We start from the raw sequence: 15199 nt of genomic DNA, 5'->3' as shown, positions 1-15199 counted from the left end.
ATGTTAAATAATTATTTTACATCAGTATTTACAATCGTTGAGAACAACATGCCAGATATTGAATAAACTGTCCTGTATCAAAATATGGACTCACCAAAATTAAATAAGGAAAATAACAATATTAGAGAGTGATGTTTTTAAATGTTAAAGACTGAAGTATTTGGGACTATATTCAGGCAGAAGTGCCAAGTGGACAATCCATTTTAGCTTCCCCAACATCCTAAAAACTGGTCCACATCCAATTAGATTCATGTGACAGAAGAAATGACTGACAACTTTGGTGACAGCAAAGGCTATAAGACCACACAATATCTCAGCTGTAGTACTGAAGACTTAAGTTCCAAACAAGTCTCATCACTAGCCAAGCTGTTCCAATACAGTTACAACACTCAAGTCTACCTGACTATGCAGAAAATTGCCCTGTTCAAAAATAGCAAAACAAATCAAATCTGTCTGAGTACAGCCTCATCAGTCTGTTCTTAATCATCAGCAAAATGACGTGCCATTATCAGTGCTATCAAGTGGCATATACTCTTCAGTAACATGCTCACCAATGCAGTTTAGGGTTTGCCAGACCCAGTCAGCTCCATACCTCATTACTGCCTTCTTAGTCCAAATATGGATCAGAACTGAATCCCAGAAGGTGAAGTGAAAATGACTAACTTTGACATCAAGGCTGCATTTGATCAAATTTTGCATCAGAGTGCCTTGGTAAAACTGATGTCAGTGAATTTGACGGGGAAAACATTCCAATAGTTGGAGACATACTTTTCCCATAGCTGTAGCTGTCGGAAATCAATTAACTTACTATTGGTAGTTATTCAAGGCAATGTCCTAGACCCAACCATCTTCAGCTGCTTCATCAATAACCTTCCTTTCATAAGGTCACAATTGGAAATATTCTTGATGATTGCACAATGTTCTATTTCATTCATAATTCCTCAGAAAATGAAGCAGTCTGTGCCTGCATGCAACAGGACCAAGATAAGAGGCAAGTAACATCCGTGCCACATAAGTGCCAGCAAGTGACCATCTCTAACAAGAGGGAATCTAACCACCTCTCCTTGACATTCAATGGCAAGAGTCCCCTACATTAATAGCTTGGGGAGGTGACCATTGACCAGAAACAACAGGATCAGCCACATAAATATTGTGGCTGCAAGAGCAGGTCCAGCTGGGTAGCCTGCTCCTGACATCCTAAGTGCTTTCTACCATCTACACATGATGGAATATTTGCCATGATGCCTGGACAAGCGCAACTCCAACAACAGTCAAGCCATTCAAAACCACCCGAGACAAAGCAGCTGATTTGAATGGCACCACATCCACCATCCTAAACATTCATTCCCTCCACCACCACACAGTGGCTGCAGTGTGTACCATCTACAAAATGCAATTACTCACCTATCCTCCTCCAATAGTGCCCATCAAACCTGCTACCTCTACCACCGAAAGGGACAAGATCAGCAAGCTACTCTGCAAGTCACACTGCTTCATGATTTGCAAATGCATTGCAGCAGAGAGGACATTTACATCCTTGCTTGAATAATAGGGCAATTCTGTACATAGCTCTCCAGATGTAGTCTCACCAATGCTGAATCATATTCTCCCTCTTTTTGTCTATTTCCCTTGCAATAAATGATAACATTTTGTTAGCTTTCCTAATTATTTGCTCTACCTGCACACAAGCTTTTTTGCCTTACATATGAAGGTTACACTTGTTACCTGTAAATCCGTGAGAACCGTCCTAGAATCTGTGGAACTTTGGAAGCTGACAACCAAGATCTCCATTGCCAGCACCTTCAAAACCCTAAGATGCAGATCACCGGGTCTTGGGGATTTATTGTTTCAGTCTAATTAGTTTAAAAGAAAGTACTAGAGAGATTAATGTTAATTTCTTTTGAGTTCCTCATTCATCCTGCACCTGTACTCTCTACCACTCCCAGAAGATTTTCTGTGTCTTCTTCCACGAAGACAGACAGAATATCTGTTTAATTTCTCTGCCATTTATTCCCCATATAATTTCTTTTGGCTCAGGCTGTCAGGGATACACATTATCTTTAGCTAATCTTTTCCTTTTTACATAGCTATATATTTCACAGTCTATTTTTATATCTTACTCACTTTCTACTTTCTTCTTCCTTATCAATGTCTAGGTATTCTTTTGCTGAATTTTTTAATTTTCCCAATCCTCAGGTTCACAGTTCTTTTTTTGACATTATCTGCCTTTCCCTTTGATCTATATTATCTTTTAATTTCTCTTGATAGCCGTGGATGAACCACTTTTCCTGCTGGGGTTTTATTTGTAAACTATACTGACTTTTACCATGCAGGTATGGTAGTGTAGCGGTTAGTGTAACGCTATTACAGTGCCAGCGACCCAGGTTCAGTTCTGGGCGCTGTCTGTAAGGAGTTCGTACGTTCTCCCTGTGACTGCGTGGGTTTCCTCCGGGTGCTCCAGTTTCCTCCCACATTCCAAAGACATATGGGTTAGGAAGTTGTGGGCATGCTATGTTGGCGCCGGAAGAGTGGCGACACTTGCGGGCTGCCCCCAAGACACTCTACACAATAAGATGCATTTCACTGTGTGTTTCGTTGTACATGTGACTAATAAAGAAATCTTATCCTGCATCACCACTATAGTTTGGGGGCCTTCACATAATGCCTGGCACTGTTTTCAGCCCCTTGCATTCTCAATTCCACCAAAACTGATTCTAATCTTGAAGTTCCGATCTAAGATCCCTCCTCTCTACAGCCTTTACATCATTTTTCAATGTCAGGGCTATCACTCTTCCCACTTGCCTATATTTTTTAAAAATAAAATATTCTTGAATATTTAAATCCGAACCATGGTCACTTTGCAGCCACATCTATCGGACTGTACCCATCTCTCTCTACTTGTCCTATTAATTTATTTACCTTGTTATGAGACACAGAGCCTTCAGCTATGTCTTCTTAACAATTTTCCCTGCTCCCAAAGGAACAGCTCTCACTTCCCCAGTGCCCCACATATTGAAACTTATTTCTCTCAGGTAAATCTTTAAGCCATACATCCATTTCACAGATTTTATACACCTTGTGCAAACTCATATATGACTCAAGTAGTAATCGAGAAAGATCTGTGCTTCTACTTTTACATTTGGACCCAGCTGCTCAAACACTTTCTGCACAACAACTTCTTTTGTCTTATGTATGTTTGTGGTTTCTGAGCAGACCATGATAACGGGATCATTCCCCTCCTGTTCCAAGTTCCTGTCCAGCCTGGATACTCTTAGTCCTAGCACAAAACAAACAACATAGACTTTGGGATTCAGGTTCACAAGGCAATAAAACTGTAACGAAACACTTCAAATTTAAGAAGAGACATCACAGTACTTTCTAAATGGTGAAAAGCCAGTAATAGTGGATGTTCAAAGATACTTTGGGATCCACATATTAGATTAATAAAATGTCAGACATAAACAGAAAAATAATCAAAAAGGATAATGCTAACTATTACATTTAAAAGACTTGAACACATTAATTTATAGCCATGTAAAACACTAGTTAGAGCTCGAATATCGACTGGGTTACCTCATCTTTGAGGAGGAGTTAAGTACAGTCTTATCAGGAGGATATCTGCACTTCAAGGGTTAAATTGCAAAGAGTGATTAAAGAAAATAGGGTAGAATTGAGGGTTAAAGAGTAATCTGATTGAAGTCTTCAATTATTAAAGGCGTCTGATAGGAACATGCATAAAGAATCACTTCCACGGATTGAGGGAGTAAAGGGGCTTAGCTCAAAAATGAGAGCCAGGTCTTTTAGGGCGTAAAGTTAGCAGACATTTCCATACACACTGTGCAGAAGTTTGGAATGTTCTTCCACAAATGTAAATTGACACTAGGTTAATTGTTAGTTTTACACCAGAGATTGACAGACGTTTGCGAAGTATATGTGGGCAAAGGAAAACACAGAAGTTAGGTCAGGGATCACCCCAGTGTCCGAAATAAGCTCGGGGGCAAATGGCCTACTTGTTCTCAGCTCCCTACTGTACAAAGTGCGCGCATGCGTATCATCCACCGGCTCCCCCCTCCACCACCACCACCACCACCCTCCACAAGCCCGGGGGGGGGAGGGGGTTACCTGTCCCTCCCCAGGCCACCGCAACCCCCCGGCAGTTACATTGAAATACTAGCCTTAAGGAGCACGAAGAACTCAAACATTCTCCGGAAGGACGGGGGAAACACCCTGGCGTATGTCACGGCCATCTTGAAGAAGAGTGCGTGGAAGAGGCGGTCGCGGACATTGATGAGCGGGTTCGGGTTCAGGTTGTTGTTCCTCACCCGGTTCGGGTTGTTCGGCTGATTCTCCGACATCTTCCTCAACTCCGCCTGATGATCAGATTTTTATTTTTGATTCACGGTCAATACTTGGTGAGTTTCTATTGCGATAGTCTGACGGCCAGAATTTTTAAAAACAAATCACTTCGAAAGCAGAATAATCTTCACAGTTTCTCTGCCCCCCCCTCCCCGTCCCTTCCCGGCCCTTCCCGGCCGCTCTCCGGACCTGTCGCTTCCCACACTGCATCACGCACACCGTCCCGCGCCAACTCCCGACCGCAGCGCCATCGCAGGCTGGGAGGGGTTACTGCACGCACCGTCCCCGTCCCCGTCCCCTCAACCGCCACAGCGGCGCTCCGAGTCTCAGAAACCGCGCCTCCGTCAGGCGCGGAGAAGTTACTGCACCGTAGGCCACTCATCACGCGTTGAAGCTTCCGAGTGGCGAGGACTTACCACTACACGTATTGTATTAATATGTATTGTAACTCATGCACGGAATATCTCAGGATATTCTCTGAAAACTATTATAATTATTGTAACTGTTCCATTGGTAAATATCTTGGTAAATCATAACTTGAAATATAAAATATCAAGCATATAAACAGAATAATTTTCCAGCCTTAGGAAATTGAACAGAGTAATTTCAGGCAGCATCAAACACTTAACATTAATGCCTTCTTTAAAAAGAGGTAATACATGAATAAGCGGATGGTTCTGTCAATGCCTCTGCAATCTGCCCACTGCAATTTGCCTACCGCCACAACAGGTGTACAGCGGACACAATCTCACTAGCTCTCCACTCGGCTTTGGAGTACCTAGACAACAGCAAAATGTACCTCAAGCTGCTGTTTATTGATTACAGATCAGCACCATCGTCCCTTCAGTACTAATCAACAAGCTTCAAAACCTGGGCCTCTGTACCTCCCTCTGCAACTGGATCCTCGACTTCCTTATCAGGAGACCACAGTCAGTGTGGATCAGTGGTAACATCTCCTCGCTGACAATCAACACAGGCGCACCTCAAGAATGCATGTTTAGTCCACTGCTCTACTCTCTCTACACTCATGACTGTGTGGCTAGGCACAGCTCAAACGCCATCTATAAATTCGCTGATGACACCACTGTTATTGGCAGAATCTCAGGTGGTGATGAATAGGTGTACAGGAGTGAGATAGATCGGCTGGTTGAGTGGAGTCACAAAAACAACCTCGCACTCAACATCAGCAAGACCAAGGAATCAATTGCGGATTTCAGGAAGGGGAATTTAGGAGAACACGCACCAGTCTTCATTGAAGGGTCAGCAGTGGAAAAGGTGAGCAGCTTCAAGTTCCTGGGCTTCAACATCTCAGAGGATCTATCCTGAGCCCAACATATTGATGCAATATCAAAGAAGGCACACCGGCAGCTCTACTTCATTAAGAGTTTGAGGAGATTTGGTATTGGTATTGGTTTATTATTGTCACTTGTACCGAGGTACAGTGAAAAACTTGACTTGCATACCGATCGTACAGGTCAATTCATTACACAGTGCAGTTACATTGAGTTAGTACAGAGTGCATTGATGTAGTACAGGTAAAAACAATAACAGTACAGAGCAAAGTGTCACAGCTACAGAGAAAGTGCAGTGCAATAAGGTGCAAGGTCACAACAAGGTAGATTGTGAAGTCATAGTCCATCTCATTGTATAAGGGAACCATTCAATAGTCTTATCACAGTGGGGTAGAAGCTGTCCTTAAGTCTGGTGGTACGTGCCCTCAGGCTCTTGTATCTTCTACCCGATGGAAGAGGAGAGGAGAGAGAATGTCCTGGGTGGGTGGGGTCTTTGATTATGCTGGCTGCTACACCAAGACGAGAGATAAAGGCAGTCCAAGGAGGGGACGCTGGTGTCTGTGATGCGCTGGGCTGTGTCCACAACTCTCTGCAGTGTCTTGTGGTCCTGGGCAGAGCAGTTGCCGTACCAAGCCGTGATGCATCCAGATAGGATGCTTTCTATTGTACATCAGTAAAAGTTAGTGAGAGTCAAAGGGGCCAAACCGAATTTTTTTAGCCTCCTGAGGAAGTAGAGGTGCTGGTGAGCTTCCTTGGCCATGGCATCTACGTGATTTGACCAGGACAGGCTGTTCGTGATGTTCACTCCCAGGAACTTGAAGCTCTCAACCCTCTCAACTTCAGCACCATTGATGTAGACAGGTGCATGTACACCGCCCCCTTTTCGGAAGTCAATGACCAGCTCTTTTGTTGACATTGAGGGAAAGATTGTTGTCATGACACCATTCCACTAAGCTCTCTATCTCTTTCCCGTACTCCGCCTCATTGCTGTCTGAGATAAGGCCTACAATGGTGGTATCATCTGCAAACTTGTAGATGGAGTTAGAGCAGAATTTGGCCACACAGTCATGAGTGTATAGTAGAGGGCTGAGGACGCAGCCTTGTGGGGCACCAGTGTTGAGAATAATCGTGTCAGAGGTATTGCTGCCTATCGTCACTGATTGCGGTCTTTTTGTTAGAAGGTCAAGGATCCAGTTACAGAGGGAGGTGTTGAGCCCTAGGTCTCGGAGTTTGGTGACAAGCTTGCTTGGGATTATTGTATTGAAGGCAGAGCTGTAGTCAATAAACAAAAGTCTAACATAGTTGTCTTTACTGTCCAGATGCTCCAGAGCTGAGTGTAGGGCCAGGGAGATAGCATCCGCTGTAGACCTGTTCTGGTGATAGGCAAATTGCAGTGGGTCCAGGTTGTCTGGGAGGCTGGAGTTGATGTGTGCCATGACCAACCTCTCAAAGCACTTTATGATGGTGGATGTCAGAGCCACTGGTCGGTAGTCATTGAGACATGTTATCTTGCTTTTCTTCGGTACCGGGATGATAGTGGTCTTCTTAAAACAGGTGGGAACCTGAGATTGAAGAAGGGAGAGGTTGAATATGTTCGCAAATACTTCTGCCAGCTGATCAGCACAAGATCTGAGCACACGGCAGGGACACCATCTGGGCCAGGTGCTTTCCTCATGTTCACTCTCCGGAAGACCGATCTTACGTCCTCCACTGTGATCACAGGTTCAGCTGTATTGGAGGCTGTCAAGGTGGATGGTGACAATCCACTTCCCTTCTGTTCAAAACGCGCATAGAATGTGTTAAGTTCATCAGGAAGGGATGTATTGTTGTTAACTATGCAGCCCAACTTCGTCTTGTAGCCTGTTATGACATGTTGGAGAGCATTCTGATTAGTTGTATCACCGACTGGTATGGAGGCTCCAATGCACAGGATCAAAAAAGGCTGCAGAGGATTGTAGACTCAGCCAGCTCTATCACAGCCACAACCCTCCCCGCCATCGAGGACATCTTCAAGAGACAATGCCTCAAGAAGGCGGCATCCATCATTAAAGACCCTCACCACATGGGACATGCCCTCTTCATGTTACTACCATCAGGGAGGAGGTACAGGAGCCTGAAGACCCACACTCAACGTTTCAGAAATCGCTTCTTCCCCTCCACCATCAGACTTCTGAATGGTCTATGAACCCATGAACACTACCTTGTTATTTCTCTTTTGCGCTATTTATTTATTTTTGTAACTAATAATAATTTTATGTCTTGTACTGTACTGCTGCCACAAAACGACAAGTTTCATGACATATGTCAGTGATAATAAATCTGATTCTGATGACTCAGATTCTGCAGTTATAATGGCAGATTATCAAAAGAGCAGCCAGAAAAAGTAGGTTTTAAGTAGTATCCCAAAAGAATCTTAAGTTGCTTTGACATCCAGGTCAATTTTCAATTATGTGCCCAGAATAACAAACAAAACATCCTTTGCATTTGTAGCTACCAGAATAACTAGGTATCTCTGTAGTAACTCTCCCCTCTATTTGATAAGTAGCAGAACATCGGATGTCAGACTTTTTTTCAAGCCCAATCTATTAAGCAAATTTATTTAAGAAAAAATAACTATGTTAAAGTAATAGTCATAACGTATGTATATTTACAATAAATTTATGACAAAAAATAATGCTACAATTTGTGAGATTTATAGAGAGTAGTTATACATGTAGCATACTTACATTATGCATAATTTGAGAGTGTTAAATCACTGGGTTGACACATCTAAAAAAGCAGTAAGTGAAGATATTCATTATCCCTCAAGTGCCTTTTTCAAGGTCTGGGTGTTTTATTCAATATTTTTTAAGAGATTTTTATATCCCTTCAGTGGCTCTGGCAATCTGCTGCAGGAAAGCATCAGATTTAAATACAGCAGATTGATTTGAAGGTGAGGACATTTTACTACACTTATTTACTATTCATGAGATATTCTCATGTTCTACTATTATGTCCTGGAGTTTTAAGTAGTGTTGTTCCTTTCAACAATCTATAGTGATATGTTCAAGGAGACATTGGATCTTATTTTATGAAAACAGTCCCTTTCTTATTCTGTCCATGTAAGGATGCATTTCTGAACTGTCTGCTATGACTTCATTTCATTTTAGAGGATTACTAGATTTAACATGGTTCACAATTGTTCCATTCAGGGGCAACTCCTAGACTCCTGCAGAAATTCCCAAGGTGTAGTTAGAGTTTAGCTATCATGTAACAATGCTTCAACGATAGCAATAGACAGAGGTAGTGGCTGTTGAAGGGAGCAACTATTCAGCATTTCTTCTCACCAAGTAGTTGTTTGACTTGTGTTATAAGTGACATTGGCAACTACCAGTGAAATTCCATTAAATAACCTATCCCTGAATCCAGTTACAGTTATGCTGAAGATTCCCAGCAGGTTGATCTAACAGGGATCAAAAGCACATAGATTGTGGATTTGGGGGGAAAAAAAAGAACTCCCTGAAAATTCAGCTAAGTTTTTTAGTTTTGTTAAGTTTTGTGTCCGGTGCAATCCTGATCACTTAATGATGTCACAACAAGTATTTAATTTGGAAAGTATTTAACAAGTCTCAACAAGTATTTAATTTGGAAAGCATATAGCCTGCTTCAGACTCCTGGATTTACCTTCCTATATGGTTGCTATAACTTCTGTCATTTCCCTTTGAGGTAGAATTTTCCAGCCGTGCTCTAACATTCTTTATTAGAACAGACCAGAGACATCGTGGAGTTGTGATGCCAGGTACAGTGGGCAAGGGAGGAAGAGTAAGGGATAACTTAGACTGTTTAGTGTAGAGAGAGAGAAAGAAAGCAAGGTGGAGAATGAAATATCGACTCATATATCTGCTTGTATCAATCTTGCTAATTATTGATAAACATGCTTTTGTTTGTGACCATAAGTTTGATCAAAAGGCTGAAGGCCATTGACCTGGTGGTTAGCTGGATATTCACACTATCTTTGATTGACAACGGTGAAACAACATCTGACTTCATCACAAATCTGATCATTCACACATTTGGTTCAAGTTGAGCAATGTATACAACAGAATAACTGAGTTCCTCAAATCAAAGGCACCATTATATCAATGCCATTTGATATTTTGATCCTTAAGAGAGAAAAGTAAAACAAAATGCAGATACTGGAAATCTGAAATAAAAACAGAAAATGCTTATTAGGTCAGGCTGCATCTGTGGAGAGAGAGACTCTGAGAGCTAAATTGATAACCTTTCATCAGAACTGGAGAAGTGAGAAAACAAGTGCGTTTTATATTGCAGAGAAGGGGAGGGGTGGGGAGGACATATCTATAATAGGGTGGAGACCAAGGTCATCCAAGTGACACAAATGCTATTGATGCCATCTAAGAGAGGGTGATGAATGCTTGTTAATCATTACATAGATAGAGTGGAATGAAAGATGGTATTAGGAAGGGAAAAAATAATGCTGCAACTGAGATACAGTAATGCAGCTGCTGAGTGCACAGACTAATCTGACAGCATCCCTGAAACACATGACCCTTGTCACTAAGAAGGATAAGGACAGCAGCTGCATGGGAACACCCCCCACCTGCAGGCTCCCTCCCAGTTACACACCACCCTGAAATGGAAATATATTACTGGGCCATCATTACGTCTGGGTCTAAGTTCTGGAAGATCCCATCCAAGTGCACTGTTTAAGAAGATGGCTCAACATCATCTTTTCAAGGGTGTTTATGGATGAGCAATAAATACTGGTTTTGCCAATGATCCCATATCCTAAAAAATGAATAAAAAAGATTCTTCAGTACTTTGCCGAGTGGCCAGCTATGAATAGAGGCAATAAAAATTAACAGGGTATTCTACCCCAGAAAACATTGTACAGCCTCATTTTGGCCTTCCATTGAATCCATAAGTGCATTTTCCAGAAGGGTAATAAAATAACGACCAGGTGTCTTGACTGATTTATATTTTTTTTCCAAAAGCCCAGGGTCCTGAAGGCAGATTATGGCCCACCACAGTCAGTGTGATCAAATGGAGGCTAAAATCTGGTCTCTTCATGACAGATGAGGTTCAGTGCCATCCTAATATTTGTAATAAGAAAGTTTCTGGAGGCTATTACACTGGATAACATTGATACACATAATTGAAAGTCAAACATTAATGTTAAATCCCATGTTAACTCTGTTTCTCCGCCTGTTGACTACTTCCACTATTTTCTGTTTTTGTTTTAAAATTGGTACGTTGTTAGGAAGATATGGGTTAATTGAGGACAACCTGAAGAAATCTACCAATATTCTCCTGGGAAAGTAGTTATGGTGAGGAAGTACTGCAGATTGTTTTCAGATGGCCTTTGATGAAGTGCCACATAAGAAACTTGATAAAGTTAGGCAATGACTTTAAAGGTAATATTACAGAATGAGTAGGAGATAATGCAACAAAAGTAATGGTTGGTGTGTGTATTTTTGGACTATGGAAGATAAAAAAAATGGTGTTCTCAGAAATCTGTTGGAACTGTAGCTACACCAATAATAATTAATCTCAGAATTTTTATATGAGAAAATATCAAAGTTAAACAATGACACAAAATCTATGTAATGTGATGAAATACGATATAATACCAGAATGACAGGCTTCTACATTCTACGTGAAAATGTTGGGAGGAAGGAAAAGCTATGTCTTCTCCATGGTCTTGACATTCCTCTTAAATAAGGCCAAACTGGACCCAATATCCATTGAAATTTGTATAGAATAAGAGTTAACCGTATACTTTTGTACTTTAATCTCCCCTTTAAAAAACCTAGAGTTTCATGATTTTATTAATACCTATATTTAAAAATACTGTATATTTTGTTCTTTTCCTTCCTCCAAAGACTTTGCTGATCAATGTCATAGGCTGTAACTGGAAAATCCTTGTCTGCAAACTGCAATGTGAAAATCAAACCCTTGCTGCCAATATCTTATAGCTCATTTGGTGATCTGGATGGAGCATCAGCTTCAGAAGTTAAAACTTTTGCCCAATCCCAATCATTGTCTGTAATATCTGATCATTCAGTGTAGCCCATTTTAATTACGGATAACTTGAAACTCTAGCCATCATAGCATGCCATGTGTTATATTTGTGCCAGAACTTGTCCTGAATAAATCTTGTGACTGATTTTGTTCCTTACAAAAGGTAGTCATAACACACTGTTTTCATAAGTGTCCTTCTCTACAATGGAACGACCTGCAGCTTCTTAAATCAACATCTCCAATGACCATCCACCCACTAGGACTAGAACTGACCTGTTGTCTCACACTAACCATTGATTGTCGCCTAGATGCTATTTTGTGTCATCATCTGCAGAGTTGTAACATTGTGCAGATTCTCTGTTTTATGATTTCTTAAAGAAACTCATTCTCTTTATGCTAATGATGCACTTAAGACACACCTGTCTGTTGCCTTCTGTTTTGTTTTACATGCTGCTGCCACATCTTTTCTTTTTATACCAATATTTCTTAAACTCTTTAAAAGAGCCGTTGCATTTGGTACATCTTCACCAGTGCATGACTGCCAGTACTTCTCCAACAGTGACTTGCCCCACATGCAGAGACATGATGCTGTCCTTGTTACTGAACAGTAGGCTACCATTACAGCTGTGGCAAACACAGGACAAAATTCCTTGGCATTCTTGGCTGTTCTTTCCATGGAAGTTGGAATCCTACACACCAGGTAAAATATAAGACACTTTTGCCAAACAGCTCTGCCTGTTTTGTTTTATCTTAGAAGACACATAAACCTATCTCCCTGAGTGCACAATCTGAAATGTCTCCAGTTACAATATCTTGATAGATCTTTGAATGCTGCAATGTAATCATTCTTGGTTTTGCCTAGCTTTTGATTGCACGCTCTTAATTTATAGCTGTCTAGTCTCTCAAATGGTTGTGGGTTTAAAGTATTCTTTCAGCCTCTGAAGTACCTCTAGAATCAATTTCCATAAGTAATATTGCTGTTTGCTATTCCTTCTTTGCAGCATTTAATGCTGAAATGTTTTCCAGCTCAACAGTTTTTTGCCCTTGGAAAACATCTCCGTGCTTTCCATGTAGGATGTGAATGATTCCCAAGGCTTGCTACATATCCTCAGGCTTCCCATGAAGCCTGCTATGTTTGAGCCACCATTTTCTTTCTTTTCCCACCAAAATGGTGTTGCAATAGTTAAGTCTCCTGAGTGTTTGCATTTTTATCTCAGCTTGTTCCACTGACTACCTAGGTTTATACAGTCAAAATCAGCTGTTTGGAATTCTGTCTTTCCCTTTGATTTAACCTGCAGGACCTATGTTAAAGGGATACTAAGCCTTAAGTCAGGAATATCGAATTGGGGGCCCTGCTGTTTTTCTTTCCATTTTTGCTTGCAGCCATGGAATTTTAACAGAGTCCACAAGTTGCAACAATGATTTTTTTCATCAATTTTTTTCAACATCCTGTCTCTGTTGCCAGTTTTAATGTCTCCTTAGGTTAACCTAAGACAATGCTAGAGTACTGGTAAGGTCCACTTACCATTACAATTACAGTGCGCAGGAGTGTCAAATAGGGTGTCTTCTTTGTTCTGTTTCAAAAACCAGGGAATTCACTGCATGTGGTGCTTACATTTTTATACCCACAATAATTCACTAAACTCTCGATCACACGACTTTTACAAGTAGACCAGGGAGTGGAGGATTTTATTATGAGATATAATGGGAGAAACTATGGCATTTACTTCAGGGTAGAAAAAGATAAGGGATCCGACACAGGAATTCAGAATTGTGAAATGTGAAAAATTACATCGTGCTTTGATTTAATTGGAATTGAAGTGAAATACTGGCAATCAGCCAGCATCTGTTGACTCCACATTTTGTTATGAGCCATGGCTTTTAGGAAAGTAGAGGTGGTAATTGAATGTTGAAGAGGGGGGAAGAAGTAGCAAAAATAATTTTCATTAGTGAGAATCTCAAAAGTGAAATTCTATTAGCTCTGATCCAGAAATAAATACTTTTCATTTTTTTGCAGGTGCAGATTAGTTTCCACCAGCTGGTATCCCATGTCCAAATATGACACACATTAAATACCTGAAACTACATTTGCGCACCAATCTATGCCAGACATTTAAAACCCTGTTTCCAGGTACTTGGATGGGGAGTGTGCACAGAAACACTACACTTCCTGTTGGTCTTGTTGTGTTTGTGTTTCTTAGGGTGTGTGCTCTGTAATTTCTAAAGGACCTTACAAATCACCTGTCCATGTGCCAACAGTACCTGGCTCACTTCCCATTTACCCACGTTAATCTGGTCTCTGGAAAGACGTGGCCTTATGTAGTCTGATGCTGTGATGGGCAAGAAATGGAGGATGTACAATGAAATTGTTTCAACAATGCATAAAGTATGCAAGAAACTATGTAAATTACCTGCAAGCTGCATCAAAAACTGTTAGGCAGGAATGATGTTTACTATAGATTACTTAGTGACCTAGGAAACATACCAGACGTCCTCTATTTGTTGGGTGTTACCTGTGACTCGGTAGCACACTCACCTCTTGAGTAGGAAAAATCTGGGCTCAAATCACGCACCAGAGACTTGAGAAAAAAATACAGACTGGCATTGCAGTGTAATGGAAATACTACATTGCAGGAGGTGACGTCTTTCAGATGAGACATTAAACTGAGGCACTATTCACTTTCTTTGGAAGATGTGAAAGATCCCATGGCATTATCTGACGAAAAGAAGTGGAGTTCCTCATGGGGTCCTAATCAATATTTATCCCCCAGTCAAGATCACCAAATACCTTATCTGATTGTTAATATTTTCCTGGCTGTAGTTGGAGCTTACTTACACAAATTAGCTGATTTGATTCCTGCCATACAACTGTGAGTATTCTTCAAAAATACATCATTGACTGTAAAATGCTTTGGGATGGTGCAAATGAATATGTCTTTTTTCTCTTTATGCTTATGTTTGCCTGGTGTTATAAAGCCGATACTAAACACTGATTCTCATTAACTGCAGTGTATTTGTTTATCCTCACTCCTTTCATTGTATTGCTTAGTCTTGTGCACAGTTACTGCTAGTTTCCAGCTCTGACAGGAACTCTACTAGAAGCTGTTAATCTTTTAACTTTTCAGATGTGGGATCAGAGATTTTCAGGGGCTGACTTCTGATATTGATCATTGTAGTATCTGTTATCAGCCTTTTGAACAGGATGAGAAGACCTCCTGGTCTACTGGTTATCTAATCTCTTAGTACTGTGGCATCAGATGTTGCTTTACATGAGCAGAAATATCATTCTTCCTGTGAACCTAATTAATCTAACGAGCTGCCTGGAGATCCTTCTGGAACTATGTAAAACAGAACTTTTCCTTTGCATCTCCTTCATCAAGCCCACCATTGAAGTGTTCGAAAATCATGGCAGCTTCTCCCTCCCACATTGAGTTATTCTCAAATTTTTCCCAATCAGTTTCACTGCCTGCACAACTACCAGCACCTGCTCCTGCACAATGCAACTCCCTCTTAAGAGTTGCAGGCTAACT

The 15199-nt window shown here is 41.1% G+C and overlaps 2 protein-coding genes across 2 annotated transcripts in view; one reads left to right on the top strand and one right to left on the bottom strand.

The window, feature by feature from the left end:
- Positions 1-4614, bottom strand: part of tmem259 (transmembrane protein 259) — a 48872-nt gene extending 44258 nt beyond the window's left edge. Inside the window, exon 1 of the mRNA XM_052038037.1 lies at positions 4176-4614. Coding sequence (XP_051893997.1) covers positions 4176-4355 — 180 coding nt within the window. The 5' untranslated portion in view covers positions 4356-4614. The remainder of the gene's footprint in view (positions 1-4175) is intronic.
- The window catches only part of LOC127582603 (uncharacterized), a 31470-nt gene continuing 20545 nt past the window's right edge, over positions 4275-15199 (top strand). Inside the window, exon 1 of the mRNA XM_052038038.1 lies at positions 4275-4412. The gene's annotated coding sequence lies outside the window, so the exon portion shown is untranslated. The remainder of the gene's footprint in view (positions 4413-15199) is intronic.

The sequence above is a fragment of the Pristis pectinata genome, chromosome 24 (assembly GCF_009764475.1).
Source record: "Pristis pectinata isolate sPriPec2 chromosome 24, sPriPec2.1.pri, whole genome shotgun sequence".
NCBI lineage: Eukaryota > Metazoa > Chordata > Chondrichthyes > Rhinopristiformes > Pristidae > Pristis > Pristis pectinata.
The sequence above is the reverse complement of the archived record's forward strand: the minus strand, read 5'-3'. Positions and strand labels throughout refer to the sequence as shown.